Raw genomic sequence first — 20,781 nt, 5'->3', positions numbered from 1 at the left:
TGTTGGAATTTGCAGTGGTTAGATTGACTGTTCCTATTTCAGTTTAAGCAGCAACCTGAAATGCACTGGACTTTTGAGAGGTTAGATTTACTATTCCCACTTCAATCTATGCAATAGTAGGGAAAGTGTTGGACTTCAGAAGGGTGAGATTTAGTAGTCCCACTCCAGCCTAAGCAATAGCAGAAAAGGTGTTGGACTTCAGAAAGGTTACATTTACTATTTCCGCTCCAATGTATACAACAGTAAGGAAAGTCTTGGACTTCAGAGGGGTTAGTTTTACTATGTCCTATCCAGCTTAAGCAAAAGTATGGAAAGTGTTGGACTTCGGAGAGGTTAGATTTACTATTCCTACTCCAATGTAATCAGCTTCAGAGGGATTCATTATTCAATTTCAACTGATAATAATTTCTTTAGAAAACATTTAAATACCTAACAACTAAAAATGATTAAACCATATTTTATATAAAGATGCACTATAGCAGAAAATTCCTGAAAATAAATATAAATTAAAGTACAAATAATAAAACTTCAAATTAAGTACACTTAAACTCACTTCCCTTTCTCGCAATCCAATAAGACCACCAACCCATAAAAATATAAAATAGCAAATTAGAAATGGTTCAATTAATATATGGGTTAAGTGAAGCAGATAAAGTTTAAGAAATAATACATGAAAATGCATTTTACAGATATTGAAAACACATACCAATTAAATAATAAAAAATTTAAATAAAATAAACAATTAAATGTGTACATTTAGAGAAATGCCTCTTTTTGTATGATCACTCCCATTTATTTGGATTGATGCTGTTGTTTTCTTTTACTCGGTGCACCAGGACTCTGCTAACTTGGCCCCAGTCATTGTGCTATGACCCTCCAACCATCAAAATTGGCTATACATGAGCTATCAAAATAACCTCTTGTTGATAGGGCTAGCCCCTCCTTTTAAATATTAATGTCACCCCTAAATTTGCCTTAGTGCCATTAAGGCACAATGAATAGTAATTAAAAGAAGGACATGTAGAAATTTAATATAAAATATATCCTTACAGTGACACGGCCCCAAATCAATTTTCATTGTAGAATGGATAGCTGTTCCAGGAAGCATTGGGATATAATATTAAAAATTAAATAATGTTATTTACATCTAGGAAACTACTGCAAAGTTTGTTCTTGGACTTTCTAAAATATCTATTATATCTATTACAAACCATATTCTGTGGTAAAATTGTATTTTTAATGCAAATTTTGCAAAAGTAACTGTTAAAAAGTCTCTTTTACCTGTCTAAAGCCTCTAGAATCCCATTTTCATGAGCTTTCAACTGTCACCCAGGAGCATCACAGCCCCTTTGATTAGTGTGAACTTACGCCCAGTGCTGAGACAAAGGCCTTGAGTGTGGGGAGATGATTTGTTTCTCTGACAACATGACCATCTGGACTGTGCCAAGGAACTTAATTAACTTCAAAGTTCTACCCTGTCACAGGCAGATATAGCTTATACGTAGACCTGCTCCTCCTTTCTCATCCTAGTTAGCCAGGCTCCAACCTCAGCCAATGAGGAGCTGCACCCAAAACTGATTTTCATTGACCACAGAAAAGAGGTTGCTCATTTCCTTGGCTACTACTCTAGGATGGGCAGAGAAGCTCTGAACAGGGGAAGAAAGGTTCTGCCATGTTGGATTTAGGTAGCAGGAGGCACCGTGGAACTGTTTGTAGGTGTGCACACAGGAACTGCTTGAAAAGGGCCCAGATCACCATTGGAAGTGTTTTACCTATTGATTAGGGAGAGGCCGGAAGTCACCCCCACCCACAGGTTAGTGCTAGTCAGAAATGTGGCACCCCAGGGCATCCTCCTCAGAACATTACGAGACTAGAGGGTGACAGAAGAAGGGCTGCACCTGCTGTTGAAACCTGTGATGAGATGTGCAAGTTTGGACCTGCTCCCACTTGTGCACTGCACAAAGAAGTAGAATACAAGTCAGTTGGATGACTTCTTCCTTTTCCTGAAGATTCAAGCTAGCCAGTTCCAACTGGATCTGCTCTGGACCCTGCTGGTGCCTTTAGCTGGAGTGCTGTTCCTGAGGTCCTGGAACCACTGGCTGTGTCTAAGTGTATGCCTTTTACCATCCTGAAAAGCGTGGGACTTAGAACATTTTTGCCTCTAAAGCCGTCCAGAGGACCAGGACAAATCTGATAAGTCAGTCCGATGAAGGTGCACTGCCGCTGGGCCAAAGATTTAGGTTGTTCCCACTCTGAGATTTTCTGCAGCAGCAAATCCCTTTTAGTGGGACATTGAGGAGAGGCTATCAAGCCTTATGGAGCCCTGTTAGGCTACAGAGTTCTGCCTTGCCCCACTGAAGGAATTCAAGCTCCAAAAAAGTGAGTAAGTTCAAAGAAAGAAATCTTCACTAGCAAAGGCAGCAAAAGTATCCTTCTGTGCAAATTTTGTATTTCTCTTGCTTTGTGATTTTCCTGGCAAAAGTCAATGGCTTCACCAGTTACTCGTCTGATGGTTATCTAGCCTCATAGAGCCCTTCTATGCCATAGTCTGCAGCCTTTTCGAGCTGAAGATTGTTGGCTTCCATTTAATAGACTAAGGGGATGATTACGAGTTTGATGGTCTGACCATCAGACCACCAAACCCGTGAGGATGAGGCTGCTGTCAAGCTGATAGTCTAAAATCCCGTCATATTGCATTGCTTCTACCGGGGTGACTGTTGGAAATGTTGTATTACGTTGTTATTGGCAGTCAGCAGACAGTGCGCATTTCGAGAGTGCTGTCACAGGGGCCCCTGCATTGCCAACAATATGGTCCCTGTGTCCTCCAGCACGGGCTTTCTAGCAGCCTTTCCATGGTGGTGCAACCTGGTGGTGGTAGCATTCTCCTGGTGGTCCGACTGCCAGGATTATAATCTGGCAGTTGGACCACCAGGAGTGCGGTGGACGGACCGCCACCGCGAGTTTAGTGGTCTCAAGACTGCCAAACTCATAATTAGGCTTGAAGTAAGAAGGTAAAACTTCAGATCCGGGTGGAGCTGGTTTCTATATGTAACCTGCATTCCATTACTGTTGGCTTTAAATTCTGTGTAGGTCCCTGCTAAGTGATTAAGATTTTTTGGTGGTATTTGTATTTAAAACTTTAAAAATCATAACTCTGGTTCTCCTGATTTGATCTGAATAAATATGATGTCATTTTGTTAATTGTTATTCTCTATTTTAAAAAAAAATTCTAATAGGATTTTTAGGGCCAGATTTACAAGAATTTGGTGCCTCAGTACTGATTTTTGCACCCTCCCCCCACCGCCACCTAGCGACACCATGGGGAACGTTAGGCCAATAGCATCAAAATATTTAACGCTATTGTGGCACTTTGATGCTAGTGGGGCAAAGTGCAAGGAGGCTCATTGATTTCAATGGCTGAGTCCTTTTAATACCTGCTTTAAGCAGGCATTAATGATGGCTCCGAAAATAGTGCAATGAAATCTTGTAGATGTAATTGTGCCATTTGTGGTGGCCTCCTAACACCAGAAACCCCCTTGTGCCACATTATGCCTGGCGCAGGCATAATGTGGCACAAGGGGGGCGCATAGTGGTGCAATGCATGCATTGCGCCACTTTGTAAATATGACACAAGGATTTTTGTCTCATTGAGCCACATTAGCATAAAAAATGAGGCTAATGTGGTGCTAGGAGGCACTAGAGCCTTGTAAACCTGGCACGTAGTGTGTTATGTGCTAGACTTTTTAACTTTATTTTTACCATTAAGTGCTTTACTCATTTACTTATGTTAGGCCTGTCTGCTCTGTGCCACAGCTACCAGGAGTTGAGTTGGGGTTGAAATTACTGAAACATTTATAGGACCTAACAAGATTAGTGACATTTCTACTTGTAATATTATTCCAATAACTGCCCTGCTGATTCTCTTGCAAAACCAAGGACCCACTACTAAAATTTGAAATACTAATAAAAGTATAAAAATGAAATATTCATTACATTTTATAAACTAAACTAAAAAAAAAACAACAACAATTAAACAATTTCAATATATATTCATCAATTATATGTTTCATTTCAAATAATAAACATTTTACATTACGATTTAATTAATTATAATTTAATTATCTTTCTGCCCAATTCTCCTACATAACTGACATGATGCTGCTCATAGATAGATTGCTCACAAAAATATAAAAGTTAAAATTTACATTAAAATTAACAAATTAAACCTAAATACATAAAAAAAGAATCAAGCCATTAAGTATGTTACCTGCTTTTTAATGAATTACTTATTTAATGTAAAATAAAAAAATCTACTTTTAAAGCAAATTAATTCTAATTTAATTAACTACACACCCAGTCCCCCTACAAACCCAACAATGAGCAGCTACATTATAAATTACCGATGAAATTAAAAAATAAATTACACAGTTAAAAATAAAACATATTTAAATAATTAATAACAATTCTACTAACATTTCTAGCATCTAAAATGTTATGCTACCCAGTATATTATAATTTATTGTAAAAACAATATTTATTACAACTATGTTTAAAATAACTATATTAAACACAACAATAGTTGTAAAAACAGTATTATATGTAAAACAACTGACATTCTCATGTTTTATATTCTGTTCCATGATATTTTCATAGTGACAATATTTTTGACACAATTTTCAACTTTACACAATATTTTTCAATCAATATGTGTATCATTCACCCATAGCAGAAGCTTTTTTATAGGCACAGAGATTTCGAACAAGCATGCTCAGTAATCTAAATATGTGTGGCTGCAATCGACTAGCGCATCAGAGTGAATCCCTTTTCTCCCCTGGCATGATGGAGTAGAGCCTGCCAGTGCCAACATAAGAAACCTAGGGTCATATTTATACTCTTTTTGCGCTGAGTTAGCGTTCCTTTTTTATGCTAATTCAGCGCACACTTAACTCCAAATTCATACTTTGGCGCTAGACCAGCCTAGTGCCAAAGTTTTGGAGTTAAATTATATTTTTGCTAGCATGAACCTGCCTTGCGTTAATGAGATGCAAGGTATGCGTTCCCAGGCACAAAATTACCCTAAGGCCCAGGCGCCTTATTTATTGTCCCATGCAAAAATGGTGCACGGGAGGGAGGCAGGCCTAAATAATAGCAATAAGCTTGCTTAGCACCATTATAAGCTTGCTTAGCACCTGGGTCAGGGCAAGAGTTAGAGGACCTGTGGGCCTATTTGTATGGTGGAACACCATGGAATAAGTCCACCTGCGCCCTCCCCAGGCCCCAGAGATACCCACACCAGAGGGACACCAGGGGAGTGGGACCCTATCCCAGGTAAGCAGAGGTAAGTATTTTTGAATTTTTTTTAAAGTGTCATTGAGGCCCTGAAATAAGCCCCATACATGGCACTGGGTGCAATGGCCATGCCCAGGGGACCCTTGTCCCCTGTGCTGGCCACTGGGGTGGTGGGCACGACTCTTGTCTTTTATAAGACAGGAGTCATGTAGTATGGTAGGTTTAGCGTCAAAAAATTTCACTAGGCTGGTTAGAGACATCTTTTTTTACTCTAACCAGCCTAACGTCACTTTTGGTGCAACACCTCATTCTCTCATACAACCACCTCCACCCGGCTAACGTCATTTTCCATGTTGTTAGCCCACACATTGTGCTGGATTGTGCCATTCCATAAATATGACGCCCGGCTGGCGTCTTGGAACGGCGCTAGCTGGCGGTAAACTTTTTGACGTAAAACTGTGTTAGCGCAGTTTTTGCATGAAAAATATAAATATGGGACCTAGACACTTATGAACAAAGATTCCATTTAAGGAATAGTAAATTGCGACAAATAATGATTCACAATCTGCGATTCCTTGAATGAAATGTACAAAATTGATTTTTTAGAAATGATCCCAATTTCTGCACCGACTTCTAATGAATCCCTTGATATTTTGAGAATTGACCTATGTATTAATACATTGGTTCTCAAAATATTGATTTGTAGGGGTCGCAATTCAACCTATCTTATTAATATGCATGAGGTTGGTTGTACATTGAGATCCACTACAATAGGCTGCCCCTCTGTCACACACACCCTTCATTTTAGGTTTAAGATTTATTTTATTGAGTTTTAGAGGAAATAGAAGAACAATACTACTTCTCCCACCTACATCCCTTGGCTGGTGGGAAACAAAATTGAAGCAAATGGGAAGGGGGTTTAGGAACAGATATGGGGGGGTAGGATAAGGGCACCTTCATTTGCAATTGTCTAATTACCTCACACAGTGGGTAAGCTAAAGAATACATAAGGCAAGAAGGGAGCCTCCCAGTGGAGTCACATTAGGCTAGTTAAACTAAGATGGGTCTATGTTAGGGTTTGTTAGTCGAAGAATGTGTAAGTATAATGGGCATGCTAGTTCCCTGAATTTGTCCCACATTAACAGATACAAGGACCCCAGGTTTTGTCAAAAAGGGGCAGTGAACCAGTCACGGTTCCTGTCAGTTTTTCCATTCCCGTTATCGCCAAAGTTAAGGCAGCCATTCAGTGTTTGTGGGAATGATGTCTAAACCCCATTGAGAGAGTAGTAGGTGTTTAGCCGCACCTTCAGCCAATGTGATAGCATGACCCCTAGATGCACTAGGAAACCTTGGTATGTTGGTGTCATATATTTCATCTACCATCTGGAGAAGGGTTGCCAGGAGGCACTTTTTGGACAGTGCCACAAAATGTGCTTGAGTATGCCCTCCTGTCCACATTGGCACCAACACTTGCTGTCACCGGTTACCCTTCACTTGGCAATCCTGGCCGGTGTATAGTACCAGTAGTGGGGTAGTTTTAAAAAACATGTCTTTGATGTTCGTGGCACGCGCAGTGACCGAGCTCAGTGCAGGACATCACACCACTCTTTATCTGTAAGTGGCAGATTTCATTCTGCCTCCAATGTGGGCGGACCGCAGGGAAGATTACCCAGTGGCGAACCACCAGGTATTGCCAGTAAGTTGTGGCCAGAAGACCATATGGGTCAAAGTCCATGACCCCACCCACATCAAAGATGTTGCCAATTCTCTTACAATTAGATTCCTGTCAGACAGCAAAAAATGACTTGCTGTGTGCAGGTTGAAAGTCTGGGTTACCGATGAACAGTGCCTGCAGAGAAACTGGTGTGGACAGCCCTTTTATAACCTGCAACTTGTCCCATGCACCAAGGGTAGCACGCAGGATAGGGGAGATGTATACTGCTAGCGGTCGGTGTTTCTTTAGCAGCCATGGTATTTTCCAGACATGTACACCGGTCACAGCTTGGTCAATGGAACACCAATGCTTCTGTGTGTGTGATCGTGCCCATTCAACCATATAACACAACTGTGCTGCCTGATAATAGATGAACAAGTGTGGGACACCAGCCCTTTCTCGGTCTGTAGCAAGTAGGCCTGGGCCTTCGCCATTCTAGCTTTCTTGCCATCACAGATGTAGTCCCAAATGTGCGTTTATAGTTTGACTAGCAAGATAGGAGGTGGCTGCAGAGCAGAGTATGCATACGTAAAGTGCTTTAGGCAGGAGTGTCATCCATATGGTTACCACTATCAGTCCGCAACAGTACTTGGAGGCTCCCAGGGTCACCAGGGTCACTGCTGCATCCCTGGATAGCTGTGTCAGGTATTTGATCCAATCCCAAACCAAGTCCGGGGGTGGAGCTCTGAGAAAGTGCTCCTGCAGGGTGGCCACCTTAGCCACACACCTCCTCTCTGCATTTTAGACAGTATTACCTTTACGTTCACTTCAGGGGCAGTGCAATATTCACATCTAATTACGAAGTACCTGAGAGAACATCCAGAGCACTTAAAGCCATCCTATCTACATGTCTCATTGTACACAATCTTGCTAGTGGAAAGACTGCAGTTTTCCAAACATCTAAAATATTGTGAGTTCTGCTTATGAATCAAATGCACATCATGTTTCAGAGAAAGATTGGGGTCAAATGACAACTAGAGAATATCATTTGCAAATGTTAAGGATTTAAATTATTGATCTCTGGAAAATTCATGTAACACGATAATTATTTCTAAAGGAGGAAACTAGAGGTTTAAGCAGAAGAGACAGAGGGAAACAGAACGCCCCCGGTGTACCGTATTTTAAATATATCTTCCATTCACTAAATGACTGTATTTTTCTACATTGTGGAGATGAGATTTATACATGTATGTGGCAATTTAAATTTAAAATATTTTCAGTTTATAAACAATAACATTGCTCTATCAAAGGCCTTCTCCCCTAGAGGAACACAGCTGTTTAGGGTGAACAAGAATTACAGCTGTTCAGTGTGAACAAGAATTACAGCTGTTCAGGGTGAATCGTTATTGGCATTAACATAATTCATTAAGTCAAGCAGACATCTAACATTATATCATCATCATCACCCTTTGACAAAACCTGATGGGTGGATCAGTTTGGGTACAATATTAACTATGGTTAATATTTTAAGAGAAGTGTTCAAAAGTGGGAGAAGTGTATGATTTGCAGAGTCAGTTAGACAATTACCTTCCGTGAGAATCAAAGTAATAACCATTGTTTCCATAGGACAATAATTTCTCTCCTTTAACATGATGGAATTGCCTTTTGCAGTAACAGAGGTACTTAAAGGTCAAAAGTAGAAAGTTGTTAAGCTGGGTACCTGTCAAAAGCAGGTGCTTCAATGCTCTTTAGGGAGAATAGTACTTTTAATACTTAATCCATAGAGTCTGCTGACATTCACTATCCTCATTATCAACATTCCAAAGATACATATTTGAGGCATGCCAATATATCTGCTGCAAAATATGAAATATTGTCCTTTACATATGATTGTAATATGAAGATAAATTCTTATACACACCTACGTTACATAAGGATCCTTCGTATGCAATGTCTGTGCATCCACGGTAAGGATCAGAGATGCACCAGGGTCTGTATTGTACATAGTGCCACAGGGTTGCAACAGTCCTGTTTGTCCACTTTTTGTACATTATGGGCACTTCTTTATTACAGAAGGGGCTGCAGGTGCTTGTGTAATATGTATATTCGGCAATATGGATCGACTAAATGTGTACTGGCAAGATCTCCAGGGAGCGGTCCCCTTGAAAATGAGAGAATCACTTGCCTTTGTTCCTGCATCATATTAGAGTTGCTGGTGCAAGGGCAAGAAGGCTATTAGCAGGTGCATACTGGCTGTGTGCCAAATAGAGTGTCACTCAGAAAGGTCAGTGTAGTCCCCATCGGATGGCACTTAGGAGGAAGTGTCACAATAAATCCCCATGCAGATATGTGAAGTCATCCACTGCATCTACCTGTAAGGAGATTCTATACCTTTTTATGAGAGAGGATGGGCAGTCACTATCTTTAAATGGTGGATTAGCATCTTGAAACAGCTGGTTGGTCTTTAATTAGTCCACTGATGATAGTACAGGAGTGAGCTTATGCCTGCACTGTGAACTACACATTTCCTGTGAAAGGGCACATTGCCTGACTCTGCACATACTGCACCCGTTTAAGGATGCATCTTGGTGCAGAGTGGAACATTGTGCTGTGCCTATAAAGTGACTGCAGATAGACAGTAATGGAAGACTGGGATCACTGGTGGCTCTTTCTTGAATGCCTTCTGCACTTTGCGTAAATTGGCGCGCACAGTGTCTTTTAGTGCTTGTTCAAGGAAAAGTGCTCATTTTTCACAATTGGGCATACATGTAAAATGCACCGTCTGCAATCTGGGCATACACTCATACATTCACTACATTGATAATATTCCCCCCTGAGTAAATTAAAAAATCTTTCCTTTTTGTCACTGACCATCCTTAATATGCAGATAACATTCTGGGGTTCTAGACATACCTTTCTGACATACAGAATGTGGTACTCCCTAGGAAGACTAAAAACAGCAATGCCACTTAGAATTAAGCAGCGGTGGCTCCCCCCTTAGAGCTGATGAGCCCCGCCCCACTGCTGTGAACCCAGCAAAGCAAATCATGAAAAACAAAATGGTAATAAATTATCATTTTATTTTTCATCCTGTATGATGCCAGCTGAGCTGAGTTTTAGGGCGTGGTGGGGCCAAAGCTTCCTGGACTGGAGCTGCAGCAGAGAGGAGGAGTGGTGGGCACTGCAAGTGTGCATGTCGGTTTGTCTGGCTGTCTTATGACAGCCAGCTCGAAAAGCGCAGTTAGATCTCTCTAATTCCGAGGTGTGTTGCACAGCTGTGTGGAGAACAGGCACAGGCTCCCAGGCCCTGAGTGAGTGCTGAACCAACCCGCTACAACCAAACCTGGCGCTGCTTTCATGCTGAGTAACAAGATTTCCAGCATCAAAGCAGCGTCTGGATGGAACAGGCGAGTTCATTAGAGTCTGGAAGCCTGTCACCAAATCATGGACTGCCGGGACAGGGGCAGAGCACTGAGGCAGCAGCTGGAAGGTAAGTACACTTTTTAATGTTTTTTGTTATTCTCCCCTCTGCTGCCCCACCTCTTTAATTTGACAGCAGCCACCACTGGAATAAGGGCGAGATGCACAAAGATCCAGCTTCAAAAATCAAGCTGTAATTTGCAGTCTGTACTTTTGCAATTAGCAAAGTATTTTTGAACCGACCTATTAACTAAAAGGTTGTTTTTTAACATTCAGAATCTAGTGGCTTGTAATGTGACCTACCTCATGAATATTAATGTGGTAGATTGCAAATTGTGATTTACTCTGATTCATGTCCATCACAGGGATGCTGGCCTGCTAAAGTCAGCAGACCACGGCTCTAATTCAATAAAGTATGTATATTTTTTAATGTAGCATGTTTTTCTTAACAGAAATGGGTCTGTGTTAAAAAAGTTTACTTTGAAGTGAAATCATGTTTGAGAGTTAGACGCATCCTCTACTGCCAAATGCCCAACACATTTTCTTTAAAAATTCACTAATGGGAAAGGGTCCAAAGTGATTCCTTTCCCTTTTGCAAATGATTTACCACTTAATCTTGGAAGTCAGTACCTTCTCAATGTTTCACTCCCAGATAGCGGTTGCAGAGCATTGATCCACTGCAAATTTAATCCATATGTGGAAGGGGTGCCTTCAATATGCCTCTTCTAAATAGTAATTTGTTAACGGGTCAGAATCCTCTTTTAGGAGTCAGTAAAATTTACTCAATTCTAAAACTGGATTTGTACATTTGAAAAAGCATTTTTGCATTCACAAACTCCAAATGAGAGAGTTTGTAACCATAAAATTGCTTCGTAAAAACGGCCCTTAGTTAGATCATTCTGAATCCACCCATGCAAGTCAACATGACCTACAATACCAAACTTTATATGTGGCAAATGGTTCCAAATATATAACTAGACCTCTTCAGGCTTTCAACACCATCCGCTATGATATATATCCAGACCTACTATCAACGATATTACATTACCAATGAAGTTGTATTTATGATGCTTCCAATCCTTCCTGAGTCAAAGAAAGTAGCAGATAGAACAAAAAGGACCAGATGTAGTAAACTAAACTTTTGCGACTTGCAAATTGCGAGTCTGACCGACTCGCATTGCAACTCACAAAATGGGATGCAGAAGGGTGTCTCAGGCACTTTCTGCGACTCGCTATGGGGTCGCAAAGACCCACCTCATCAATATTCATGAGGTGGGTCGCAGGTTGCGACCCCATAGCGAGTCCCTGCACTCACAGGGATGGTGGCCTGCTATAGTCAGCAGACCTCCATGTCTGTGAATGCTTTTTCTATAAAGCAGTTTTTTTTTAATTTTGCAGCCCGTTTTCCTTTAAGGAAAACGAGCTGCAAAATGAAAAAACTTCCGAAACCATTTGGTTCCATAGGACCACTGCCTGCTCTGAAAAAATATTTTTTTCGGCATTCACAAAGGGGAACGGGTCCCATGGGGACCCCTTCCCTTTTGCTAATGAGTTACCACCAATGTGACACTGGTGGTAACTGCGAGTTGGTTTGCGACCGCATTCGCGGTCACAAAGCAACTCAGCATGGCAATGCGGTCGCAAATAGGAAGGGAACACCCCTTCCTATTTGCAAGTCACATCCCCAAATTGCGAGTCGGTATCGACTCACAATTTGAGGATGAGCATCACGTTCGGCCTTTTGCATGCCGCAAACTGTGTTTTTCGCAGTTTGCGACATGCAAAAGGCTTCGTACATCTGGCCCAACATTCTAATTCCAAATGGCAACAGTGACCTGAGGCTAGGTCAGGTTCAACTATTCCACAAATGAGCTGTTAGGTTTTCCCACCTCTCTCAAACAGCGTCATATACACACAACCTTGTAATAAAAGCCTACAATGTTCCATTTTCATGCCACCCTTCAAAGGGATGTCAAGAGTGTAGTCTTCTGGCTTTCTACAAAACTCTGTCTAGAATTAAATGCAAAAGCATCCAAAAAAAATCACACCAAAAACTGTAACTTATCTGTAAATGCGTCCGAGTTAGAATTACCAGTAAAAACACACGCATATTTATAACTGTTCCATTTGGACTCAAACATACTTGTATTGAATATCTGACCCTAACTGGGGTAAAAGGTTTTCCAAACTCTGAAAGATCCAAAGTTCTACCTTAAGACTGCTAATAAAAGAAAAAAACTAAAGCATTTCACGAGATGAACATTACCATCTCGTTATTCCTGCATAAATATAAATATGACTGGTATCACACTCATTATAGCACAGTAAGCCTTTTGTGGGGATGATCCCTCCTATTGTCCCTCTTGTTAGAGTACCACACCATCTAAGGCCCTCCTTCCGAAGGCTGGAAAATATGGGTGCAGTGATGCTACCCAGTGAAGTATTTCCTTGTGCTGGTGTGTCTCTCCGTTATGAGTTCAAATGGAAATCTGGGCTTCGTCATCTTAGTACTACAGATTCTTACAGGTCCCAGGCTACAAAACTCAGAATTGTGCACTTTACCGTCACACGTTTGGCCAGGTTTTACCTGAATCTGTAAGGGGTGAAAGCGTAAGGTTACAGAGCTTGCGCTGGGTTTGCAGTGTCAAGTTGTTTGCAAAAATCAGTTTGTGCCAGGCTCAAGGTTAGCAGCCCATGAGTGGCTCACCTGCATTGAGGGCTTAAGTATTCACAGCTATTGCAGAACCAACAGCAACATAGATCACTAACTACGGAGGGTCTTCCAAAACCAAGTCACAATTGTCCCTTCCGTGCTTCAACAATATTAAAATAAATATTTCTTAACAGCATCCCGCGTAGTCCTTTCAAGGTCTTTGTTTCTCCTCTTGGAGTGTCATACAGTATATCTCGAGAAATGATTGTGATTCTTTTTCTGGATGTCTGTGGTCTCTATTTTCTGTAGTAAGGCTGTTGCATTTATGCACGTGTTGACAGTAAAAACATTTCGCTGAGCTGAGCAGTGAGTTGTCAAACATATGTTGAGTGATATAAAATAAACTATATTGCCTAATTTTGTCTAAGGAAATTACACTTTGCTCCTCATACAGGTCATTAAAGTTTATAGTGAAGATGATACCAGCAGAGCATTGGAAGTACCTAATGACATTCCAGCTAGGGATGTGTGCCAACTGTTAATTCTGAAGCATCATTACATTGATGATAACAGTTGGACTCTGTTTGAACATCTTCCTCACTTGGGTTTAGGTAAGTATAAATAACATGTAAAGCTTTTAAGGTGAAAAATGAATCAGAAAATGACAATATAGATTTTTTTCACCGTTTATTGTAGGGGTTGGGCTTTTTTCATTTGTCAGATAAGACTGCTATTATAATTGTGCACATATGATTGGAAATGAGATTTGATGTGATTACAATGTAGCTCAATCGTGCATATCTGTTAACACTCCTGGGTATCTGGCAGTAAATATCTATACACCAGAGTTTTGATCAATTAGACTTAAAGAGGAAAGGTGAGAAGTTTGTAAAAGAGTTGGCTTGGATAATGGAATACTCAAGAGTAAAGAAACAATAGCATTATTAGAGTGGCAATAGCAGAGAGAGGATGCCAAGCTTTGGTCAAAGAGGTAGTTTTGCTGAGAACCCTTGCCTTCCCTGAGTTTCACTGAATATTGAGAGCTCTAAAACCTCAACAAAGAAAGAAAGGGAAAATGGGAATCGGACAGAGAAGGCAAAGGAGTCTTGCTGGGGTGCTATGTTCGGGAATCCTGGCATAGACTGACGTATGTTAGTGGTCTGATGTGCACTGTGACCTCGGGTAACGTTTGAAGGGAATACTAAACTTGTAAGTTATAAACCAATAGACCAGTGCACCCTAAGTACCAAATATGGGCAGGTACTGAGAGGAGTTATCCACAACAAGAGGAAGTAGCTTACTCTGAGGGCAGCTTTGAGATCAGATGTCAGCCAGGATACCAACTCTGATCTCCCGGATGCCAGGGGTCAGAGGGCTCCAGCACAGTAACATACGAGTGGTGGCATAAACTACATAAAAACAATATAAGGTTACAAACCCTGAAGGGAAAGGGAGAGGAATACTTGAGGTCGAATGAGGAGGGTGGAAAATGACCAAGATCATAGAACGTAAGGTCGACAGTACAAACAGAATGAAAGTGTAGTGCCAATACATCCATGAAATCTTGCCAGGCAAGGAGACGTGCAGTGTGGTTAAGTACTGATTGTGTTACTGTTAATGTCAGATCCAGGGAGATCCCACTCCCAGTCGCGGCTCGCTGCTATTTAAATGGGCGGGCGGGTGTGGCGCACGTGGGGGGCAGAGGGGTACATTTAATTAAAAAAATATATAAAGAAAGAAAGAAAAAAAACTTACCTCCTCCATTGCCACCGCTCTTCTGTCCCTCATCGCTCCAGTTGCAGTCACAGGCTCCCAGCATGCCCTGAGGCAAATCCTGACACTGCTCAGAGCAGGGCCCTCCCAGGCAGACTGGGAGCCTATACAGGGTCTCTCCAGCCCGGCAACTGTGTTGCTGCGCTGGAGACTGTGCATGTGTGTTTGTCCGGCCCGAGACTGCCGTCCAAACACACATGCCCTCTGAGGAGAGTGATCTATGCACTCCCCTCATGTGCTCATCACTCCCAATCCCCCACCCCTTGTCAAGAAAACAATAATAAACACAGTCTATTATCATTTTCTTGAAAAGGTTTTGCAGCTGGCACTGCTGGCGGGGGGCGACTCTCCTCCGCCCTATTGGAGGAGCCACCCCTGCCCACTCCTATGATGGTTAGTGTCTCAGTCTTCCACAGTTTTGAGCCTCTCACCTGTCTGAATAGTGTGATTCAAGGTCTGAAGTGAGGAGTGATCTGGCACCTTTGTGCTGCTTACCAATGGTCTCTGCAGGTCTAGTAGTAAATAAGTGTCTCTGTGACCCTTGGCCACCTAACTCCAGACCTGGAATTCTGATAGGGGAATAGACAAATTGCTGTAATACCAATACATTTACAGTTTTATCATTGGTTTTGAATTACGGTAATTATCTCAGGACCATATGTATCATGCATTTTTGTGGTCTGCAACTGCATAAATGGATTTTGGTATGTATTAATTCATGTTACTGAATCGCAATTTGGAATTGTGCATACATACTGATTCAGTATCAGGAAGGGAGGTGTCAAGGGCGTCCCTTCCTAATACCGGATTGCAGATGTATGAAGGAATTGTTTTGTGACCAAAATGGTATCTTAAAACATTCACATCTTACCACTTACTTCAAGTTGGTGGTAACCCATTTTCAAACAGGAAGGGGTCCCGAAGGGACCCCTTCCACTTTGTGAATGGTAGTGAAAACGTTTTTAAGAGCAGACAGTGATCCCATGGACCACTGCCTACCCTTTAGAAATGAGAAGACATTTTTATTTTTTAAATGCATCCTTCAAGGAGTACCGGCTGCATAAAAAAAGGATTGCTTTATTTAAAAGCAACCACAGACATTGTGGCCCGCTGAGCCCAGCAGGCCACCATCCATGTGATTTTTGTGTTTCCTAGTATGTCGCAAATTGCAACCTGCCTCATTATTATTAATGAGCTGTGTCGGCTTGCTACCCATTAGGAAATGCTAAATGAAACTCATTGAGTTTCATACATTCGAATAGCGATTATCTAATTGCGATTCACAGAGAATCGCAAATAGGTAATCGCAATCTGTAATAATGATACAAATGGCCCTAAATGTTTTAGAAATTATATATTGGTTAAAGCAAAGTTTTGTTAAAAAAAGTTACAGGTAATTGGTGCCACATGAAAACTGGTATTTTCATTTAACCCCTTCGCTGCCAGGCCTTTTCCCCCTCCTGTGCCAGGCCTTTTTTTGCCTATTTGGGGCAGTTTGCGCTTATGCCCTCATAACTTTTTGTCCACATAAGCTAACCAAGCCAAATTTGCGTCCTTTTTTTCCAACATCCTAGGGATTCTAAAGGTACCCAGACTTTGTGGGTTCCCCTGAAGGAGGCCAAGAAATTGGCCAAAATACAGTGAAAATTTCGTTTTTTTCAAAAGAATTTGAAAAAGGGGCTGCAGAAGAAGGCTTGTGGTTTTTCCCCTGAAAATGGCATCAACAAAGGGTTTGCGGTGCTAAACTCAGCAGCTTCCCAGCTTTCAGGAACAGGCAGACTTGAATCAGAAAACCCAATTTTTCAACACAATTTTGGCATTTTACTGGGGCATACCCCATTTGTGCAATTTTTTGTGCTTTCAGCCTCCTTCCAGTCAGTGACAGGAATGGTCATGAAACCAATACTGGATCCCAGAAACCTAAACATTTCTGAAAAGTAGACAAAATTCTGAATTCAGCAAGGGGTCATTTGTGTAGATCCTACAAGGGTTTCCTACAGAAAATAACAGCTGAAAAAGAAAAATATTGAAATTGAGGTGAAAAAAACATCAATTTTTCTCTACTTTTTACTCTGTAACTTTTCCCTGCAATGTCAGATTATCGAAAGCAATATACCGTTACGTCTGCTGGACTCCTCTGGTTGCGGGGATATATAGGGTTTGTAGGTTCATCAAGAACCCGAGGAACCCAGAGCCAATAAATGAGCCGCACCCTGCAGTGCGTTTTCATTCTATACCGGGTATACAGTAATTCATTTGCTGAAATATAAGGAGTAAAAAATAGCTATCAAGAAGACCTTTGCATTTCCAAAAAGGGCACAAGATAAGGTGTTGAGGAGCAGTGGTTATTTGCACATCTCTGAATTCCAGGGTGACCATAGTAGCACGTGAATTACATGGAATTTCTCAAATAGATGTCTTTTTTACACACACCCCTATATTTGGAAGGAATAAATGTAGAGAAAGACAAGGGGCAATAACACTTGTTTTGCTATTCTATGTTCCCCCAAGTCTCCCGATAAAAATGATACCTCACTTGTGTGGGTAGGCCTAGCGCCCGCGACAGGATATGCCCCAAAACACAACGTGGACACATCACAGAAAACAGAGCTGTTTTTAGCAAAGTGACTACCTGTAGATTTTGGCCTCTAGCTCAGCCGCCACCTAGGGAAACCTACCAAACCTGTGCATTTCTGAAAACTAGAGACCTAGGGGAATCCAAGGAGGGGTGACTTGTGTGGCTCGGACCAGGTTCTGTTACCCAGAATCCTTTGCAAACCTCAAAATTTGGCTAAAAAAACACATGTTCCTCACATTTCTGTGGCAGAAAGTTCTGGAATCTGAGAGGAGCCACAAATTTCCTTCCACCCAGCATTCCCCCATGTCTCCCGATAAAAATGATACCTCACTTGTGTGGGTAGGCCTAGCGCCCGCGACAGGATATGCCCCAAAACACAACGTGGACACATCACAGAAAACAGAGCTGTTTTTAGCAAAGTGACTACCTGTAGATTTTGGCCTCTAGCTCAGCCGCCACCTAGGGAAACCTACCAAACCTGTGCATTTCTGAAAACTAGAGACCTAGGGGAATCCAAGGAGGGGTGACTTGTGTGGCTCGGACCAGGTTCGGTTACCCAGAATCCTTTGCAAACCTCAAAATTTGGCTAAAAAAACACATGTTCCTCACATTTCTGTGGCAGAAAGTTCTGGAATCTGAGAGGAGCCACAAATTTCCTTCCACCCAGCGTTCCCCCATGTCTCCCGATAAAAATGAGACCTCACTTGTGTGGGTAGGCCTAGCGCCCGCGACAGGATATGCCCCAAAACACAACGTGGACATATCACAGAAAACAGAGCTGTTTTTAGCAAAGTGACTACCTGTAGATTTTGGCCTCTAGCTCAGCCGCCACCTAGGGAAACCTACCAAACCTGTGCATTTCTGAAAACTAGAGACCTAGGGGAATCCAAGGAGGGGTGACTTGCGGTGCTCGGACCAGGTTCTGTTACCCAGAATCCTTTGCAAACCTCAAAATTTGGCTAAAAAAACACATGTTCCTCACATTTCTGTGGCACAAAGTTCTGAAATCTGAGAGGAGCCACAAATTTCCTTCCACCCAGCGTTCCCCCACGTCTCCCGATAAAAATGATACCTCACTTGTGTGGGTAGGCCTAGCGCCCGCGACAGGATATGCCCCAAAACACAACGTGGACATATCACAGAAAACAGAGCTGTTTTTAGCAAAGTGACTACCTGTAGATTTTGGCCTCTAGCTCAGCCGCCACCTAGGGAAACCTACCAAACCTGTGCATTTCTGAAAACTAGAGACCTAGGGGAATCCAAGGAGGGGTGACTTGTGTGGCTCGGACCAGGTTCTGTTACCCAGAATCCTTTGCAAACCTCAAAATTTGGCTAAAAAACACATGTTCCTCACATTTCTGTGGCAGAAAGTTCTGGAATCTGAGAGGAGACACAAATTTCCTTCCACCCAGCGTTCCCCCACATCGCCCGATAAAAATAATACCTCACTTGTGTGGGTAGGCCTAGCGCCCGCGACAGGATATGCCCCAAAACACAACGTGGACATATCACAGAAAACAGAGCTGTTTTTAGCAAAGTGACTACATGTAGATTTTGGCCTCTAGCTCAACCACCACCTAGGGAAACCTACCAAACCTGTGCATTTCTGAAAACTAGAGACCTAGGGGAATCCAAGGAGGGCTGACTTGTGTGGCTCGGACCAGGTTCTGTTACCCAGAATCCTTTGCAAACCTCAAAATTTGGCTAAAAAAACACATGTTCCTCACATTTCTGTGGCAGAAAGTTCTGGAATCTGAGAGGAGCCACAAATTTCCTTCCACCCAGCGTTCCCCCACGTCTCCCGATAAAAATGATACCTCACTTGTGTGGGTAGGCCTAGCGCCCGCGACAGGATATGCCCCAAAACACAACGTGGACACATCACAGAAAACAGAGCTGTTTTTAGCAAAGTGACTACCTGTAGATTTTGGCCTCTAGTTCAGCCGCCACCTAGGGAAACCTACCAAACCTGTGCATTTCTGAAAACTAGAGACGTAGGGGAATCCAAGGAGGGGTGACTTGCGGGGCTCGGACCAGGTTCTGTTACCCAGAATCCTTTGCAAACCTCAATATTTGGCTAAAAAAACACATGTCCCTCACATTTCTGTGGCAGAAAGTTCTGGAATCTGAGAGGAGCTACGTATTTCCTTCCACCCAGCGTTCCCCCAAGTCTCCCGATAAAAATGATACCTCACTTGCGTGGGTAGGCCTAGCGCCGGCGACAGGAAACACCCCAAAGCGCAACGTGGACACATCCTAAATTTTGGAAAAAAACAGAGGTGTTTTTTGCGAAGTGCCTACCTGTAGATTTTGGCCTCTAGCTCAGCCGGCACCTAGGGAAACCTACCAAACCTGTGCATTTCTGAAAACTAGAGACCTAGGGGAATCCAAGGAGGGGTGACTTGCGGGGCTCGGACCAGGTTCTGTTACCCAGAATCCTTTGCAAACCTCAAAATTTGGCTAAAAATACACATGTTACTCACATTTCTGTGGCAGAAAGTTCTGGAATCTGAGAGGAGCCACAAATTTCCTTCTACCCAGCGTTCCCCCAAGTCTCCCGATAAAAATGATACCTCACTTGTGTGGGTAGGACTAGCGCCCACGAAAGGAAAGGGCCCAAAACACAACGTGGACACATCACATTTTTTTATAAAAAGCAGTGCCTACCTGTGGATTTTGGCCTGTAGCTCAGCCGACACCTGAGGAAACCTAGCAAACCAGTGCATTTATGAAAACTAGAAACCCAGGGGAATCCAAGATGGGGTGACTTGCGGGGCTCTGACCAGGTTATGTTACCCAGAATCCTTTGCAAACATCAAAATTTGGCCCAAAAAACACTTTTTCCTCTCATTTCGGTGACAGAAAGTTCTGGAATCTGAGAGGAGCCACAAATTTCCTTCCACCCAGCGTTCCCCTAAGTCTCTCGATAAAAATGGTACATCACTTCTGTGGGTAGGCCTAGCGCCCACAAAAGGAAATGGCCCAAAACACAACGTGGACACAACATATTTTTTCACAGAAAACAGAGGTGTTTTTTGCAAGGTGCCTACCTGTGGTGTTTGGCCTGTAGCTCAGCCGGCCCCAGGGGGGGGGCAGAAATGGCCTAAAATAAATTTGCCCCCCCAACCCCCCCCCCCCCGGGAGCGACCCTTGCCTACGGGGTCGCTCCCCCTGCGTGACATTGGCGCCAAAAAACAAATCCCCGGTGCCTAGTGGTTTCTGCCCCCTTGGGGGCAGATTGACCTAAAATTGGCCAATCTGCCCCCAGGGGGGCAGAAATGGTCTAAATACAATTTGCCCCCCCAGGGGAGCGACCCTTGCCTGATGGGTCGCTCCCCATCTCTAAAAAAAGAAACAACAAAAAAAAAAACACAAAAAAATTGCCCTGGCGCCTAGAGTGTTCTGCCCCCCCCC

At 42.6% G+C, this 20,781-nt stretch overlaps 1 protein-coding gene across 3 annotated transcripts in view; it reads left to right on the top strand.

Moving 5' to 3' along the window:
- Positions 1-20,781, top strand: part of GRB14 (growth factor receptor bound protein 14) — a 1,076,705-nt gene that overhangs the window by 282,801 nt on the left and 773,123 nt on the right. For all 3 annotated transcript variants that reach the window (XM_069224269.1, XM_069224270.1, XM_069224268.1), the window contains exon 2: positions 13,471-13,627. In XM_069224269.1, coding sequence (XP_069080370.1) covers positions 13,471-13,627 — 157 coding nt within the window. The remainder of the gene's footprint in view (positions 1-13,470; positions 13,628-20,781) is intronic.

The sequence above is a fragment of the Pleurodeles waltl genome, chromosome 3_1 (genome assembly GCF_031143425.1).
Source record: "Pleurodeles waltl isolate 20211129_DDA chromosome 3_1, aPleWal1.hap1.20221129, whole genome shotgun sequence".
Taxonomy (NCBI): Eukaryota; Metazoa; Chordata; class Amphibia; order Caudata; family Salamandridae; genus Pleurodeles; species Pleurodeles waltl.
Note: the sequence above shows the minus strand (reverse complement) of the source record. Positions and strands in the feature narration are given on the sequence as shown.